Here is an 18,277-nt window from a genome sequence, read left to right as displayed (position 1 = left end):
GCATGCCAACGCCAAACTGCCATTCCCTGCATGGTCATCGGCTGGGCCGTCGTGCCTAAGTTTAACTTGGGAGTCCGAGTTTGATTACACCTTTTCAGCAATACAGCAATAATTTGATCTGCTCATCAACAAGTCTGTTTGCGGTCAGGCTGTGGGCTAAACTTAGGATTGAAGCCATCTGGATATCACATTTGCTTTTACCAACACACACTCCAATATGTTAAATGTGTAAACTGTAAGTTCATGTCTATGTTATTTGCTACCGAAATCATGAGAAATTGTAGTATATTCAGGGGTTGGGACTTGTCCACCTTTTCTCCAGCAGTGATATGAGGCGACACAAAAGTAGAAGGCAACCAATAGTCCTCGTTTCACCCGTCACAGATCGGGCTGGGTTTTATTCCACATAACAGATTATACAAAGCAGGTTGCTGTCAGCAGTCACGGGCTAGTTGACCAAGGATCGTTGTGTGGACCACAGATCGTTGACAAGGAGCCCCGATTCTCTCTGTTGAACCCCTTTTATACCCCCCAGTCTAATGTGTGTCTTTGGACGTGCATGTTCCCCGTGCGCGTGGCGTGTGCGCTGTTAGAGCGCCACCAAGTCTAGAAAATGTGTACATGAAGGCAATTTAGGTGACATGCGTCCTTCACAGATTAGCATATATGGAAGGAATGACCGGTAGACCCCGGCCAGCTGCTCACCTTCTGACCCTAGTTCATTAGTCAGTATCAATGTTACGTGCGTTTAACGACGTGCCATGCGCGTGTGCTAAGGTTGTGTATATGATGTCTTTTCCTTGACCTCCACACGCACGGGGCTCATGATATGTGTGTGTGCTGGGGAAAAGAGTGTGTGTGAGAAGGGAAACAGGTGTTCAACCCCAGCTCAGCACCCGGTGGGTGGCTGTGTGTTTGTGTTAGACCAAAACTCTAACGATACCTGTTGTGTATTGTGGGGGGTTTTGGGGCTCTCTGTGCCCACGGAAACAGATATAAAAGTCCAGTCCTTTGTTCATCAATCGGTGGTTTTATTGAAGGGACGGGGAGTTCAGGTTAGACAGATGTATCTTCCACAGAGAGCTGACTGGAACAGACCCAAGCTCAGACATAGCTGACTACCACAGACCCAACAGAGAGCTGAGCAACTGACTCCAATCACAACAGTCACTTGTAGGATGGAGAGTTTCAAATCAATGCAATGACAGCTTCAAGTGTAACAATGTAGCTGTCTTGTCCATTACGTTTGCAACATTCCCATCCCTGTGAGCATGTGAAACATGATATGTAGATGCCAAGTCTGGAATATGTTCTCATACAGCTTTCCTACACATTTCACATCCTCATACACGTGAACATAATATGATCATGTAATTCCTTCCTCGTACATACCGTACATGTTTTACTTGTAACATGGAAGTCTGGAAGCTTTGCTGTTTTCGCTTATAAATGAGTGGTATGAGTCAATCATTTTTATCTCGTTCTCAGCTGTTGCATCCGGGGATACGGAAGCTGGATCTGCGTGGCTGTCATGTGTCAGATCTGGCCTTACGACAGATCAACTGCCCACAACTCAAGATAATTCTGGTTGGCTGTCAGAGAATCACTTCAGAAGGTAGCCAACGCACATCAAAAGTCTGTTTGTAGTTGGCCTACATGACTGTCTGATCCTCATTATGACAGATTAATACTTGGTTGTGCATCATGTCGCACTCCAAAAAACAGATCTACGGGTGATATGTGAATCGATTGACGAAGTAATTTGAAAGTCCCTAGCAGACTAAAGCAAGTGGCATGCTGGAGAACCAAGCGATTAGTGACTAGGCATTCACCAAATATTCGAATATCAAAGTCACTATTTGACGTTGTTCGCCGAAGTCGAATATTTGCTTTTTTTATTGTTTTCTCTTTAAAAAATATATAGTTTATAAAACTTGCCTAGATAGGAAGTCATAAGAATGAGCTGTCAATGCCCCTGGTGGATGAATTTGTTAATGCTCTATACCAGGGGTTCTCAAATCTTTTTAGGTCGTGACCCCCAAAATAAACATATTTGAACTGGGGACACCCACCCTGACAAGCACTTGGAATTGTAGGTAGGGATGCGGTATCGGTACTCGTGGTATCGGTACTCGCCCCGATACCGGCCTATTTTGCGGTATCGGTACTCGTCAGATACTGCTCACAAAGCGCCCGAGTACCCTGTGTGTTCCGCCACTTTGCCTTTCTCTCTCTCTCTTAAAGTATCAAAAGTAAAAATACAAAATGTTTGAGCATAGCAGATCTAGAAGATCATGCACAGTACAGGAATTTCCATGGGCTAAACCTGAAAAAAAGTGAAATATGTGGCAGTTGTGCCATGTTCTGGGAAAGGGATGCAATTTAATGTGTTATATACAGCCAGAAAGTGAGGAACATCTGATTAAAAAAAAAAAAAAAAAACGTAATTTAAAGACATTTTGTATTATTAATTGTACTCGTATCAGTACTCGGTATCGGCGAGTACTCAAAATGAAGTACTCGTACTTGTACTCGGTCAGCAAAAAAGTGGTATCGGGACATCCCTAAATTTGTAGGTATTACATTTAATGTGACTCGGTTCCACAGATACATATTGTGAAAATAGCAGATCTACATGCTCACAACGCCTCGCGTTGCGAGGCGTTGTGAGCATGTAGATCGGCTATTTTCACAATGTTCGCCTTTTGCTTACTTATATTTGACAGTTTGTCCAGTCCTGTCGAATATTCGACTATTCGAATACTTTGAGGTCGAATAATTTGAATACTAAAAATCACTATTCGTGAATGCCCTATTAGTGACACAGTATCACTAGTCACTTCTCAGATTGCGCTGCTTTATTGTAAGACAGGTACACATATTTATTCTCACACATAATTTAGCTTGGGTGGAACAATGTTATTCAGGGACAGAGCATACATGCTGTAAACAACATGTTTTACAGGCAACTGAAGACAAGGCCTTTACTTGCTGAAGATCTGATACTAAGTTCAACCTTCAACATACTGCTGTGTGGTTGTAACCACACTCCTCTGTGCTACGTGCACAACAATCAGTTCCACATTTCCTGTATCGAAGCCATAACAAAGCAAGGTTAACCTTCTGTTAAACATCTGTGATAACTCCATGCGTCTGAGGTAGCAGTTTTGCAGAGCGGAAGTCATAGATGCGGGGTCAAGCCGCACCGCTTCGCACAGCGACAGCACAACCACAGCTGCACAGCAGCGCTCTGGAAAAAGGTCTATAGAGCAGGGGTTCCTAAACTTTTCTGTCTCAGGGCACCCCATAATTTTTCTTTTTAATAACTTTGACTCCCAGCACCTTATATTTATAGCATATCGTCGTTGTCGGGTGGAAACCTTGTATAAAATGTACTAAACTAGTGAACACAGCCGATCTACAAGCACACAACCGGCGTTGTGTGCTTGTAGATCGGCTGTTTTCACTAGTTTTGTGCGACAGTCTTGTATGATGAAGCAGGGCTTTGCTTTACCAAAAGATGTACACATTTGAAACTTGGAGATACGAGGTTTCTGCACCACAGTGATGATATTTTAGTGATTATGTTGCGAAGAAAATGTTGAGATAATAGCCATTTTGGTTATAACTGAATGAAAATAACTTTGTACTTCAAGTTTAAAATTATACTAAATATTTTTTCAAGTGTCAAAATATTATCAAATTATCTCGGGACACCCCTGGACTGCCGTCACGGCACCCCAGGGTGCCCCGTCACCCACTTTGAAAACCCCTGCTATAGAGACAGGAAACAGAGGGGCGAGGGATGGAGGCCAGCAGGGAATCAAACCGGGGACTGTCTGTCAGGCATTAGAGCCTAAAACCATGCAGGTATCGCGTCGCCAGTTCCCTTGCTTCTTTCTCTATTCTTTACCCTTATAACTGTGCATTGACTGTAGAATTGTTATTGCAGGGACCAGTTTGCATTGGATTTTTAAAGTAGTTATTTTCTTTCATTGAATCTGAATACATTTTGAAATTCCTAAAATGTCACCATTTCACTACAAACGCCATAATAACATGACACGTTTTTACGCAGAGATCAAGATCCCAGTCATCCTCACGTGGCTTTCACACGCAGATTTCACACTTGAACATGTTTAATTCATCTGATTCTGTATGCTCCATATAATGAAAATTATTACGTTGCCTTCTATGGGAAAGGCTAAGACCCGGAATTAATTTATGCTTTAACTATTGAAAAATAGCAAGAGTGCCGCGCTGCGAGCTTGTAGATCTGCTATTTTTGCAAATCTATGAACATATATTTTTCAAAGCAAACGTTTGTAACTCAAATCTCTGCTTTTTCTGGTGGTCCCTGGAACAACATATTTTGAGATGGGGGTCCGCGGCCAAATACATGTAATTTTGGGGGTCCTTGACATGAAAATGTTTGAGAACCACATAGAAACATGCGTTTTTCCAAAACCTTAGAAGGATTTAGAAGACATTTATAGAATCGGGTCAAAAATACTCAAATACTTGCACACATTTTCATGATTTTTCAGAAATAGCAGATCTATGTGCTGTGAGCTTGTATATCTGCTATTTTTACTGTTATTTTTTTATTGTTAAAGCATAAACTAATGGTTAAAGTGATAATGCGTTCCCGGTTTTACGTGGGTTAAACTGTTGCTCAGTGCAGACAAAAATCATTTATCTTGTTGTGACTACATTCCATTCTGTCAAGGTTATGACTCTCCACCCAAATCTGACTTCACACTCCTGTTTTCTACCCTTCGCTGGGAACAAGATATATAGACTACTGTTGCATCTCATGCCTTCTCACCTCCCATAAGGGGGAGGGGAGAGCTGTTCAGACACTTCGGACCTGCTAATGTGCATACAGGGGTGTCACACCATATTCTGGGCCCTGGGTACTTTAACTATTGAAAAATAGCAGCTATACAAGCTCACAGTGTGGCACCGAGTGCCGTGCTGCGAGCTTGTAGATCTGCTATTTTTTTCAATAGCTAAAGTATAAAATAGTTAAGGCCCCCTCCACCTTGCGCCCTAGTAACTCAGTCCCACTCTCCCGCTCCCCAAAACAAATTCTACTGATAATAACAGTGTTAGGGTCATAAAAAAAATAAAAAAGCTCTCATTTACATGCTTAAATGTTCTACTTACAACCACTGATATGACTGTTTTCCTAATACTAAACTGAACTAGAACTGCACTCTGTCAAGGTGCCAACTTGTGCAAAAATACATGAATACAAGTTGGAGAATTCACAGAGATTTTAAGACACGTTCTAATGGAAAACCCCCCTCCTCCAAGTGGGGGCTACCACAGGCTCCAAAAGGGAGGATGACAGGCTCCCAGGCCAGGACAGGGAGTACTACACAGATAAGACACATAAAATGTTTCTACTCTGCAGCTGTGGCCTTCGCCTCAGCTCACTCTCTCTCTCATGAAAGGATAGTTATACTCTGGCTATTATGTCTAGTCGTAAATGTATCCGTTAGGGTCACAGGTCACACAGGCTAATGGATCTGTGCCTAGCTCAGACTCTAAAGCGGGAGTCTTCATGGTTTCCTGCATGTGGAAATAAGCTTAGTCTTTTCTAGGATCTCCTTTTAGTAGACCTTGTACCAGTGAACTGTACCGTCATGAAACTGTACCTTTTCCTATGTAAACTTCAAATAAAGTCTTCAATCAAATTCAACGTTTAATGACCCCTTAGCTGAGAGAGAGATGAAGCAGGGACTCCCAGATTCCATATACGGTAGTTTCATCGTTTGACAGCACAATCATCAGTGTATTTATTTTGGATTCATGTCAATGTGTGTTTTCAGATATTTAACCACTTGAACCGTCAATACTTAATAAACTTGACCTTTCACTCTGTACTTAGTCTGCTCTTTTTCCCCTCTAAACCAAAGATCTTTGCCGAACATAGCCGATCTACAGCTTGTACATCTGCTATTTTTGGCTAAAGTTCTCTGAATATGGACACTATAGGGTTCAAGTGGTTAATATAAAAAAGGAGAAAAAAAGTTTCTATCACACAAAGATTTGGAGGACCCCCTGTAGTAACTCTGAGGACCCCCTGTTGAAGACCCTTGCTCTAAAGAAAAGGAGAGACATCATATAACTGGGAAATTCCCAAGCAAGGCTGAATCAAAGTAATGTCTTTCTCTGCTCCATTCAGCACCGGGCACAGGAAACAGTGACCACACGCATGCATACACACACACACACACACACACACACACACACACACACACACACACACACACACACACACACACACACACACACACAAACACACAAACAAACAAACAAACAAACAAACAAACACACACACACACAATCTTGAGGAGTGCGCCACATAAATAAAAACAAATTTAGTTGTGATGCAGTGCCCTTTGCCACCCGGGGCAGTTGCCCATGTTTGCCCAGTGATTGTGCCGCCACCGATGCTTACCTACAGTCAGTGGTGTAAAGTAACTAAGTACATTTACTTAAGTACTGTACTTAAACCAAGTGCTGTACTTAAACCACATTTCAACCTATCTTCATGTAATTGGTTCTCACTAAAAATAGCTTTTTTTTCAGAGGAGGGTTGTGGGCAGGTCAGAAACACATGGTCTTGTGACATCATCGATTGGGAATCCAAGCTAATAGAAAATGCAGGCTTTCTATTCCTGAAAAGTTGCAATGTTAAAGTGGAAGCCATTGTTCTTGTGATAATAAAAATCTAAATATGTTTTTTCAAATATATATATTATATATATATATAAGAGACTTGGACAGAGTAGAAAGAAATTGTGCAATTTTATTACATTAGTAAGGACCTATTATATGAAGATGGGTTGAAAAGTGGCAAAGTCCTCCTTTTAAGTAAATGGTGCATTTATATATAATGGTAAATGGTGCATTTATATAGCTTTTATCCAAGGCGTTTTACATAGATTGTGCATTACATTCACCCATACATTCATACACCGATGGCAGAGGAAACCATGCAAGGCACCAACCTACTCACCGGGAGCAACTAGGGGTTCAGAGTCTTGCTCAAGGACTCTTCGACATTAACTCAGGGGGAGCTCGGATTCGAACTGGGAACCCTTTGTGCTCTAATGTCGGTTTCTCTACCCCTGAGCTATGAAAATGTTCATATATTTTCAAACATTTTCGAAAATAGTCGCAATGTGAGCTTGTAGGTCGGCTAGTTGTGTTGTGAGCTTGTAGGTCGGCTATTTCCATTATCAATGTTTTTTTTTTTTTTTTTCAAATATGTTAGTCATTTGTTTGAATATTTTATATAGGCTATGTGTCATATCTGCCATGTGCAACTTCCAAGCCAACAAGCCAAACAGAAATGTAATTGTCAACGACAAAAACCCAATTAAATTGTTAATCGCAATTATTTGAGTTACAGTTAATCGTCATGTAAAATGTCATCCTAAGTAGTAAGTGAGTAAGTACATTTTATTTATATAGCACCTTTCAAAACAAAGTTACAAAGTGCTTTACAGTGTACACAATATAAACAGTGTGCACAATATATTTTAAACAAAAATTTAAACGAGTAAAAATACAAAACGACAGGAAAAAGAGCAAAAAACAATGACCTGGACAAATGAGGCCAGTAAAAACTTCATGATGTAAAATTAATTTGAAACAGATGTGCTTTCAGCACACGTTTAAAACTGTCGACTGACACAGCACTTTTTAAAAGCAAAGGTAAGGCGTTCCACAAAGTAGGAGCCACCACTGCAAAGGCCCGGTCTCCCGCGACCGCAGTTTTCCCGGTGAACCTAAGTGCGGCGGAGAGAGTCGCAGCCCCAGCCTGAAGCCTCAAAAGTCTAGTATCTGCTCTCGTTCCATAGGGATGTCCCTTTGGAGTGATGGTTAAGATATTGGACTTTCACGCGGGAGACCCGGGTTCGAAACCTGGTGGGGAGGTTCGGATCACCTCCGTTACATTGGTGCCGTGACCCGGATCCGGGCTTCCCCGTAGGAGGAGGTCAAAGACCTTAAAACCTGACGAAAACAGTTGCGTGCATTAGCGCAAGATGATGATAAAGGAAATCATTAAATGGAAAACATTCAATTAACTTCTGAAAAGCCCTACTAGGCCTTAAAACCTGGTGAAAACAGCTGCGTGCATTAGCGCAAGATTAGATGAGGATAAAGAAAATCATTAAATGGAAAACATTAAATTAACTTCTGAAAAGGCTTCTAAGCCTACACTAACCTACTAGTAAAACTAGTGGAACCGCGATCTTGCCACACGTGACTAATTGTGGTTGTAAACAATAACAATATAAATCCTTAGTCTAGTAGTGGGAAGAAGAGGTTATCAATCATCATGGCCCCAAATAACTTTTAAATATCTTGCAATTGGCGACGAGTCTCTTACAAAATCGGCAAGAGTGCCTCTCAATACATAAAGCTATATAACCTCTCCATTATCGGCAATAGTCAGTGGTGTGTGTTCACCGGGAAAACTGCGGTCGCCGGTCTCCCTTTGTCTTAAGCTTGGTCACAGGGACCTCCAGAAGGCCATTGTTAGAGGATCTAAGTGAAAGCACTACTCGTCTTTCTCTACTCCCTGTGTGTGTGTGTAGGAGTCATGGCCTTGGGCTCGTCCTGCCCCAGCCTACGAACAGTGGACCTGGGAGAATGTGACCGGGTAACAGACGAGGGAATAACAGCTCTGGCCCACAGCTGCACTGATCTGGAAGTGGTTTCTCTCAGGAGCTGCTCCACCGTAGGGGACGACGCCCTGCTGGCACTGGCAGGCAACTGCAGGCTCCACACAGCGCTCCTCTCCGGGACACAGGTACCCCCTAATGCAGTGGTTCTCAACCTGTGGGTCGGGACCCAAATTATTTTGGGGGGTCCCCAGATGATTGGCTTAATGTGCAACATTGTTTTCTCACTCACAGTAAACAACCCAACAAAGTTTGTATAGAGGGTATCTGCACATTTCTAAAGGGACAATTTTTAATACCTCTAAAATGACAAATGAAACATCGGCCAAATTGTCAAAGTTTTGAGGCAGAAATTGTGAAACTAGCCGATCTACATGCTCCCATGCTACATGCTCCCAACATGCTCTACATGTGAGCATGTAGATCTGCTATATGGGCTTCCTAAATATTTTTATATTATTATTTGCCCAGGGCTGCTGCAACCCATGTTGGTGCCCGACCCACAACTGGCTGTTGGGTGCCAACCATTCAACCATTCACAATGCATTGATGATTGATCAGGCTTCCCGCACGCTCGCATGCATGCCGTGATTACTTTTAGGCGGAGCAAATACATATTAGTTATTATGATGATGATCGGCTTGGCTCTTCTTTTTTCTTTTTCTTTATTTTTTCTCTAATTTTTTGTTGTCCTTTGGCAACGTGATGCCCGACGCACAGTGTGTCGTGCGCGTCATGGTAGCAGCGGCGCTGGCTTTGCCAATATAAATTATAATATTATAAAACATACATAAACCCATTTAGCCCTATATTATACCTTGGCTATTTGAAAATAGACGATCTACAAGCTCACAAGTTGTGAGCTTATAGATCTGCTATTTTCAAACTTTTTATACTTTTAGTTTTGGTACTTTAAGTACATTTTGATTGCCAAACTTTCATACTTTTACTCAAGTAAATGTTGAATTCCGGACTTTTACTTGTAAGGGTGCCCTCACACCAAAATACCTATGAGAGTGGAATCCACGTTCCGCCAATGCATTTCAATGAGAGTGAAGCGGTTTCATGCAAGCAGAGGATTTCTGCAAAAAACGCTCCCTTATCATTGAAATGCATTGGCGGAACGCGGATTCCACTCTCATAGGTATTTTGGTGTGAGGGCACCCTAACGGAGTATTTCTACATTGCAGTATTGATACTTTTGACTGAGTAAAGAATGTGAATACTTTTCCCACCACTTATCGTTTATCGTGATAAAAAACAATCACGATAGTCGTGGAGATTTAATTTATCGTGAAATCGTCCTCCGTCATTCACTGGGATCAATTCACCTTTTATTTGCCGAGCAAACCCTCTATAATTGGTAAAAGGTACTTATAATATACATACTCAATAGTCTTTTTTTTCACTCCCTATCAAACGTCTTTGCCAAAAAATAGCCAATCTACAAGCTCACAAACAACGCGTCGCAACGCTTGTAGATTGTAGATCGTCTATTTTTTGGCAAAATGTTGCACCCCAGGATAATGGATTTTGATTATCGCGATAATATCGTAAACCACGATTTCTTTTGTAACAATAATCGTGATATGAAATTTCGTATCGTCCCATCCCTAGTCCAGTTGTGTTCAGGCCTTCTAACGCAGGCCTCTTTAATAAACCAAGCTAAGAATGATTCCTGGCTCCAGTGCCTTATTCAGCATTTTTCACTATTTTGACTTGACTCTGAGGAGAGGCTGTCACGATATGACATTTTACATGACGATTAATTGTCACTCAAATAATTGGCGATTAACGATTTAATTGTGTATTTGTCGTTGATAATTACATTTCTGTTTGGCTTTTAGGCTTTGAAGTTGCATATGGTAGATATGACACATAACCTAAATATACAAATACATTACTGACATATTTGACAACTTACTATTTGAAAAATAACATTGATAGTGGAAATAGCCGATCTACAAGCTCACAACGCGTCGCGATGCGACGCGTTGTGAGCTTGTAGATCTGCTATTTACACTATTTCTGACATTTTTCAACATTCACGATTATGACGATTATGACAAAATAATTGCGATAATGTCAAATAATCATGATTAGACGATTATGTAATAATTGTGACAGCCCTACTCTGAGGAACCGGACGGGAGGGGCCTGTTCGTATTATCAGTCTGGTGTCCGAAGCACCCGAGGTGCGAGTGCAAGTTGCTATGCCAACAGAATGACCTTGATGCTTAACAGAAGACTTCTCAGTGGAAAATGATACTCCCTCATACCACAAGACCGGGAGAGTGGTCAAGTGAATCGTACTATTTAAACCAGTGATCATAAACCTGTCACAGCAGAATGCTAAAGTTGACATATGTATTATCATTTTCGCATACGATTAGACACAGAAGCAAATATACACATATGACCTACACATGAACTGAGGCTGGTGATGATGTCACAATGATGCTTTGTCAATGTATAGTTCAGCAGTAGTCACAGGTCAAAAGGTCAAATGGCCCCAATCTCCGTTCAATGGAGAACTTACACAGATTATATAGAAATGAAAGAAAGAGGTAGTATTAGACAATTAGAAAAATCCATAACAGACTGACTCCAGTCTATTTGTTCTCAGAACCTGACCATCTTGTTTGTTTGTTTGATTGATTGATTGATTGATTGATTGATTGAGACTTTATTAGAAGTTTGCATAGGAAAAGGTACAGTTTCATGACGGTACAGTTCACTGGTACAAGGTCTACTAAAAGGAGATCCTAGAAAAGACTAAGCTTATTTCCACAGGAAACCATTAAAGTATCTCATATAACATTGAATGACAGACGAATAGAACACAGTACTATGCAGTAGATATGTAAATAAAATAAAATGAAAGAACCAAAAAAGAAGAAAACAGTAAGTCTAAACAAACAGTAAGTATATACAAAGAAGGGGCAGGGGAGGGTAGGGCTGGGCTAGGATTGTTTTCTTTACCAGTTGCGAACGGCTGCTGCCTGTAAGTGGTTTTTCCCGGCAATTTTAAAGGCTGCTAGGGATCCACACTCCTTTATGGCCTTCGGTAAGGCTTTCCACATTTTGGTGATATAGCAGAAGAACGAGTTTGACCCTTTTTTGGTTTTGACTCTGGGTTGAAAGTGATCTGTGGCACTGCCTCTGGTGTTGTAATTATGGACATCCTGTTTATAAAGTATTTAGACAGGTACTTGGGTATCATAGTGGTTTTCATGCCCTCATATACTGTAATAACATGAAACTGTAACTGTAACTCAGGGCGTAAAGTAGTTTTTGCCAGCTCTTGCTGTCTTTGTGTCAAACTGTTCTTGCGCAAGACTGAACCCCCAACTGCTCCCGATGAGGGTGGTTCCTTACACAGTTGTGAGAATTTGTGTGTCAATGGGTGTGTGAATGTAAAGCACTTTATTCAAGTATCTCGTCCAGCTCGTCCAGCATGCCTCGCAACATCTCCGCCTGCTGTGGCCTGCTGGCCACGCAAGACCAAACTGGGAACCCTTTGGCACAAAAAAAAAATGTTTACAGTGTTACAACAGTGTGTGAAGTAGGGCATTCACGAATAGTGATTTTTAGAATTCGAATTATTCGACCTCAAAGCATTCGAATAGTCGAATATTCGACAGGACTGGCCAAACTGTCAAATATTAAGTAAGCAAGAGGCAATAAGCAATATTGTGAAAATAGCCAATCTACACGTGAGCAGGTAGATCTGCTATTTTCACAATATTTATCTGTGGAACCGACTCACATTAATACCTACAATTCCAAGTGCTTGTCAGGGTGGGGGTCCCCACTTCAAATATGTTTAATTTGGGGGTCACGGCCTAAAAAGGGTTGAGAACCCCTGATATAAAGCATTAACAAATTCATCCACCACGGGCATTGACAACTCATTCTTATGACTTACTATCTAGCCAAGCTTTATAAACTATATATTTTTTAAAGAGAAAACAATGAAAACATTAAAATAAGCGAATATTCGACTTTGGTGAACAGCGTCGAATAGTGACTTTGATATTCAAATATTCAAATATTTGGTGAATGCCCTATTGTGAAGTGATTTCAATTGCTGTCAAAGTCCTTGTTTTTTCCCCCTGTTTTTTTCTCACCATAGCGTTCACACCTATGGTTCACACCCATTTCAGTTCATCCTCTCTTCCTGGCTCCTCAGCGTTTTTTGCATATTTGGCACACTATCTTTGATCTGGTGCTGACACCTGTAAAGAGTGGAACAGTGTGAACTATAAAGCAGTGGTTTCCAATCTTTTAAGCCTGTGACCCAAAAGAGAAATTAGATGTTTTCCCGGGACCCAAACTATTGAAAACAGCAGCTCACAACACGTCGCTTCGCGCTGCATTGTGAGCTTGTCGATCGGCTATTTTCACTAGTTTGTAAACATTCGTGTTCTAATTTATGGAATTTCTTTGTTGTTGATTGTTCTTTGATTTCTTCATGACATTACTGAAAAAAATCATTTTATTTTTAATTAATGAGTAAAGTAGCTTTTTTGGCAAGGTTATTGCAAATATTTTAAATAATAATAATAATAATGAAAAATTTTAAAAAAATGTAGGAAACAAAAAATAAAGGGACCCATCATGTAGATCTGTAGGGGTTTTTGCACATGTGGCACACTAACTCTGAAGTGGTGCTGACTATTGGCTATACACTTTGCCTGGAAAGTGACACACACACACACACACACACACACACACACACACACACACACACACACACACACACACACACACACACACACACACACACACACACACTCTCACACTCTAAACCTGGGGGGAGAGAGTGGGGTAAACTTTAGGTCAGTGGTTCCCAAACTTTTAGGTCATGACCCAAAAGACCTTTGCCCAGGACCCAAACTAGTGAAAACAGCACAAGTGAGCTTGTAGATCGGACTATTTTCTCTACTTCTTAGACATTTGTTTTCTAATTTATGTATTAATGAAAAAATCATTGCATTTATTTTTTATATATGAAAAAACAAAGAAACAAAAATGATGGGACTCTTAAAGGTGATACACCATGAAATTTCACTTTTCTTATTTTAAAACCTTTTTTTGGGGTCCCACTAGCACCTTCTATCCTCACAAAGTCCCATTTCTGACCATTGTGTCTTTCTCTGGGTTTGGGAAGGCGGAGGTTAAAAGCATCCCACGGGTTCTCAAAACAGTGTTGTCATAATTATGCATTTACCTCGCAGCCACCTCTGTATTTTAATTAGTTCATGAATCCATCAGCCACTGTTATGATGTGTTATCCAACTCAGACAGAACTCCTCGCACCTACTAGACTACTGTTAAAATGTATTAAAACTGTCCTAATTATAATAAATACACTATAATGGATTATAACTGTAATAAGAATAACTATAAATTATTATAATGTATTACAACTATGATAATTATCATACACTATAATAAATTATAACAGTGATTATAACACAATGTCAACACAACATGAACATACGTCCTTCACCAACCACAGACAAGACAAGACTAACTTGCCCTCCCCTAACAGTCCATTCTGGCTAGGTTCTCACAGTCATAAAACAAAGGCTGTCTCTTCATCCTGCAGCTGTGACCCTCCTTGAATCCCAGTCTTATCTCAGCAGATAGCAGAGTAAACCCTGGTTCTCGCTTCATAGCTTTTTAAGAAAACAAATTCATCGATGTTAAGCTGTATTGGAAAACCTGGCACAAGTGGGTGGTATGGAGTGGTGTGGTGTTGGGCCATGTCAGTCAAAAAGGGGCTTTACACAATGGATATGCATCAATGGTCCATCCATCATTGCTGTTAATTCAAGCTGTGACACTCGGCGTCGATTGGCAGGTTTTGTTGGCGAGGTGTGAAAACAGCCAATGGTTCATGTGCGGGCATGCATGCAGATTCACAGCTATTCACAGTTTTCAATGATATCTTGCCGCAGTGGCTCAGGGGTAGAGAAACCGTCATCAGAACACGGAGGGTTCCCAGTTCGATCCCAGGCTCCCCCTGAGTTAATGTGTAACCCGTGTGTGTGTGTGTGTGTGTGTGTGTGTGTGTGTGTGTGTGTGTGTGTGTGTGTGTGTGTGTGTGTGTGTGTGTGTGTGTGTGTGTGTGTGTGTGTGTGTGTGTGTGTGTGTGCGCGCGCGTGTGCGTGTGCGTGTGTGTGTGTGTGAATGGGTGAATGTAATGCTCAATCATTGTAAAAGCACCTTGGATAAAGCCTTTATAAATGCACCATTTACCATTTGCAAGGCATATGGTAGATCTGCTATTTTCAAAATAGTAAAACATGACTAATACGTTTAGGGATATGGCATACATGGCAAGATAGAGCCCATAGAATTGTAATAATTGCTACTGACATCAAATAAGATAGACAATACATGTGCACTTTCTTTATACCTATGCAACAATATTCTTGGTAAGTCATAACAGAATTACATGATCCAAATAATCATACAAGATGTCAACTATGGCAGGGGTTTTCAAAGTGGGTGACGGGGCACCCTGGGGTGCCGCGATGGCAGTCCAGGGGTGCCGCGAGATCATATGATAATATTTGGAATTTATTTGGACACTTAAAAAATATTTATTATCATTTTAAACTTGAATTATAAAGTTATTTTCAGTCAGTTCTAACCAAAATGGCTATTATCTCAACGCTTTCCTCACAACATAATCACTAAAATATCGTCACTGTCAGGCAGAGACCTCTGTCGCACAAAACTAGTGAAAACAGCATATCTACAAGCACAGAACCCCTCGTGTGTGTGCTTGTAGATCTGCTGTTTTAACCAGTTTAGTACATTTTATAGATTATAAATACAAAACGAACGGTTTTGGACATACAAGGTTTCCACCCGACAACGACGATATGCTATAAATATAAGGTGCTGGGAGTGAAAAATATAATGTAGGGGTGCCTCGGATTAAAAATATATTTATGGGGTGCCCTGAGACAAAAAAGTTTGGGAACCCCTGAACTATGGACGCGGTCTCCAAAACCTTTGTAAATACAATGTGTGAACCATCTGTATTAATACTCTTTATCTAATAATGTGTGCTCTCTGGTCGTATTGTTTTGTCTCCCAGGTTGTTGAAGGCCATGTTTCCACATTGTGTTAATGAGGCATTCCTGTAAAAAGGAGATACTCTTACTGATTAACAATACATTGATGCTGAAAAATGATGGATAGTTGCAGTGTAAAATGTGCTAAAATAGAGTGTATGAATGGAAATGTTTTCATAGTTTGAATTGAGATAGAAGCAACTAATAAGATCAGGGTCAAGTTTGGATACATTCTATGTTATCGTCGTTGTCGGGTGGAAACCTCCTATCTCTCAAGTTTCAAATGTGTACCTTCTTTTGCAAAGTAAAGCCCTGCTTCATCATACAAGGCCGTCGCACAAAAGTAGTGAAAACAGCAGATCTACAAGTGCTTGTAGATCGGCTGGTTTCATTACTTTAAATCATTTTTAAAATGATAAATGCAAAACGAACGGTTTTGGACATACAAGGTTTACACCCGAGAACGACGTTATGAATGCATCCGAGGAGGGGAAGAGAAACAAAGCAAACAACAGTAGCAGACACGTAAGCTGTCCTTGAGAAAAGAACACACTGTTCAGACATCACGGTTCACTTGGGAAACGGAACAGTTACAAAACCGATACTGTCCCATATCAGCTGAAGATTACAGCGCCCTGTAATCTATCTAGCAGTCCATGTGGACAATGGCTATTGGCGGATGGTCCTCTGTGGGAAAATCCCAGTTGGGCGGTGTCCCAGTTGGGCGAACAGACTGTAATTATTGTCCACGACATTGCAAGCGGCGCGAAGGCCAGCGGACCTTGGTCCTGCTCTTCGCGCCCGAGCACCGCAGGAAGCCATGGTGAATGCAATCGTTATATTTGCGCACGATAAACGCATGAATGGGATGAAGATCGCTTGCTTTACAGTCTGTTCGCCCAACTGGGACACCGCCCAACTGGGACTAGCCCGTCCTCTGTTACACCTTGTTTGACCTCCTGGTATCCACAGGTTTCCCAAGGAACTTACTGGGGGAAAAGGGAGTGTTTTAATGTGGGCTTCACTTCCTCCACACGGTTTGATTCAAATCACTTAAAGCAGTGTTTCTCAACCTTTTTTTCTGCATGGGCACACTTTTCATGTCCCAAGAATCCATGTGCACACCAACATAATACGGGGGTGTAAATATCGTCACTGTCGGGAAGAAACCTTGTATTTCTAACTTTCAAATGTGTACGTTTCTTCGCAAAATAAAGCCCTGCTTCATCATACAAGGCTGTCGCACAACAGTAGTGAAAACAGCAGATCTACAAGCACACAACGGCGTTGTGTGCTTGTAGATCGGCTGTTTTCACTAGTTTAAATCATTTTAAAAATGATAAATACAATACTGGCTTCCAAACAGTTTCAAGGGGCACACTTGACCCTTAAGGACAAGTAGAGTCTGCACACTGGTTACGCTCCATAAAGTTTATTGCTCGTCAACGTTTCGATCAATAGATCTTCATCAGGACAAAAGTGCACACTTGACCCTTCTCAGGGGCACACTTGACCTTTCTCAGGGGCACACCAAAGGTCCCCAGGCACAGTGGTTGAGAAACACTGACTTAAAGGGAAACTAGGTAACCTTAAGACTATTTTTTATTGCGACCGTTGGGAGCATTTACTATCAAACCCGGCAGAACCTTGATCGTCAGTGAGTAAGTAGGTAGGTAACGCCTCAATGTCTATCCACCTGTTTCCGCGAGAATTTACTGTCGAATGATGTGTGGGACACATCCGTAGAACAGCAGACATACAATCTCACGTCGTCGCAGATTCAACCGTTGTGAGCTTGTCTCGACAGCGACGCAGGAGCTGCCGCACACCTTCTGCGCAGTGCACGATGGGACGTTGGAAACATGTGGATAGCTGGCCTGTTGTGTCATCACATTGTTGACTCATTGACATGGCAGCTTAACGCCTCAAGGTCTATAGCTGACCTGTTGTGATATCACATTGTTGACCCATATTTGGCAATGCCCATATATGGACGCTCCATATAAGGCCAAGACAGAATTAATTTACAAACGCCTCAATGTCTGTAGCTGACCTGCCCATATATGGAGATCCCTGATGTCATCAATATTAAGCCCATAGCTTGGAATGCCCATATATGAACATATTGTATGAGTCTCATGTGGTTTATAACATAAGACATGATGTCAGACGTGCATCCTGCCCACCCAATCAAAATTGGGAAAAAAAGGAAATACTTTTTCTTTCCAATAGAAAAACATATTCACAAAATCTGTAAAGGGGTGTGCTAAAATATCGATACACTGTCTGCAACTATTGATATTTTATAACACCATAGTCTATGAAGGATTTCACCAGTTGCCACAGAGTGCAGTACGCCCTATACTGATATTGTATTGATCTATACACTTCTTGTATTTATTTATTTACGCTTTATTTCCTGACCAGTTTGTCTTTGTTTTGTTTCGTCCAATATTTCTTTCTTTTTGTTTCTTGTTT

The 18,277-nt window shown here is 41.1% G+C and overlaps 1 protein-coding gene across 1 annotated transcript in view; it reads left to right on the top strand.

Moving 5' to 3' along the window:
• Positions 1-18,277, top strand: part of amn1 (antagonist of mitotic exit network 1 homolog) — a gene marked incomplete at its 5' end in the record, with an annotated part of 28,669 nt that overhangs the window by 4,956 nt on the left and 5,436 nt on the right. Inside the window, 2 exons of the mRNA XM_080736985.1 lie at positions 1,489-1,615; positions 8,619-8,833. Of these exons, the coding sequence (XP_080593111.1) occupies positions 1,489-1,615; positions 8,619-8,833 (342 nt within the window). The remainder of the gene's footprint in view (positions 1-1,488; positions 1,616-8,618; positions 8,834-18,277) is intronic.

Source organism: Nannobrachium achirus (genome assembly GCF_963921795.1).
Source record: "Nannobrachium achirus genome assembly, chromosome: 11".
NCBI lineage: Eukaryota > Metazoa > Chordata > Actinopteri > Myctophiformes > Myctophidae > Nannobrachium > Nannobrachium achirus.
The sequence above is the reverse complement of the archived record's forward strand: the minus strand, read 5'-3'. Positions and strand labels throughout refer to the sequence as shown.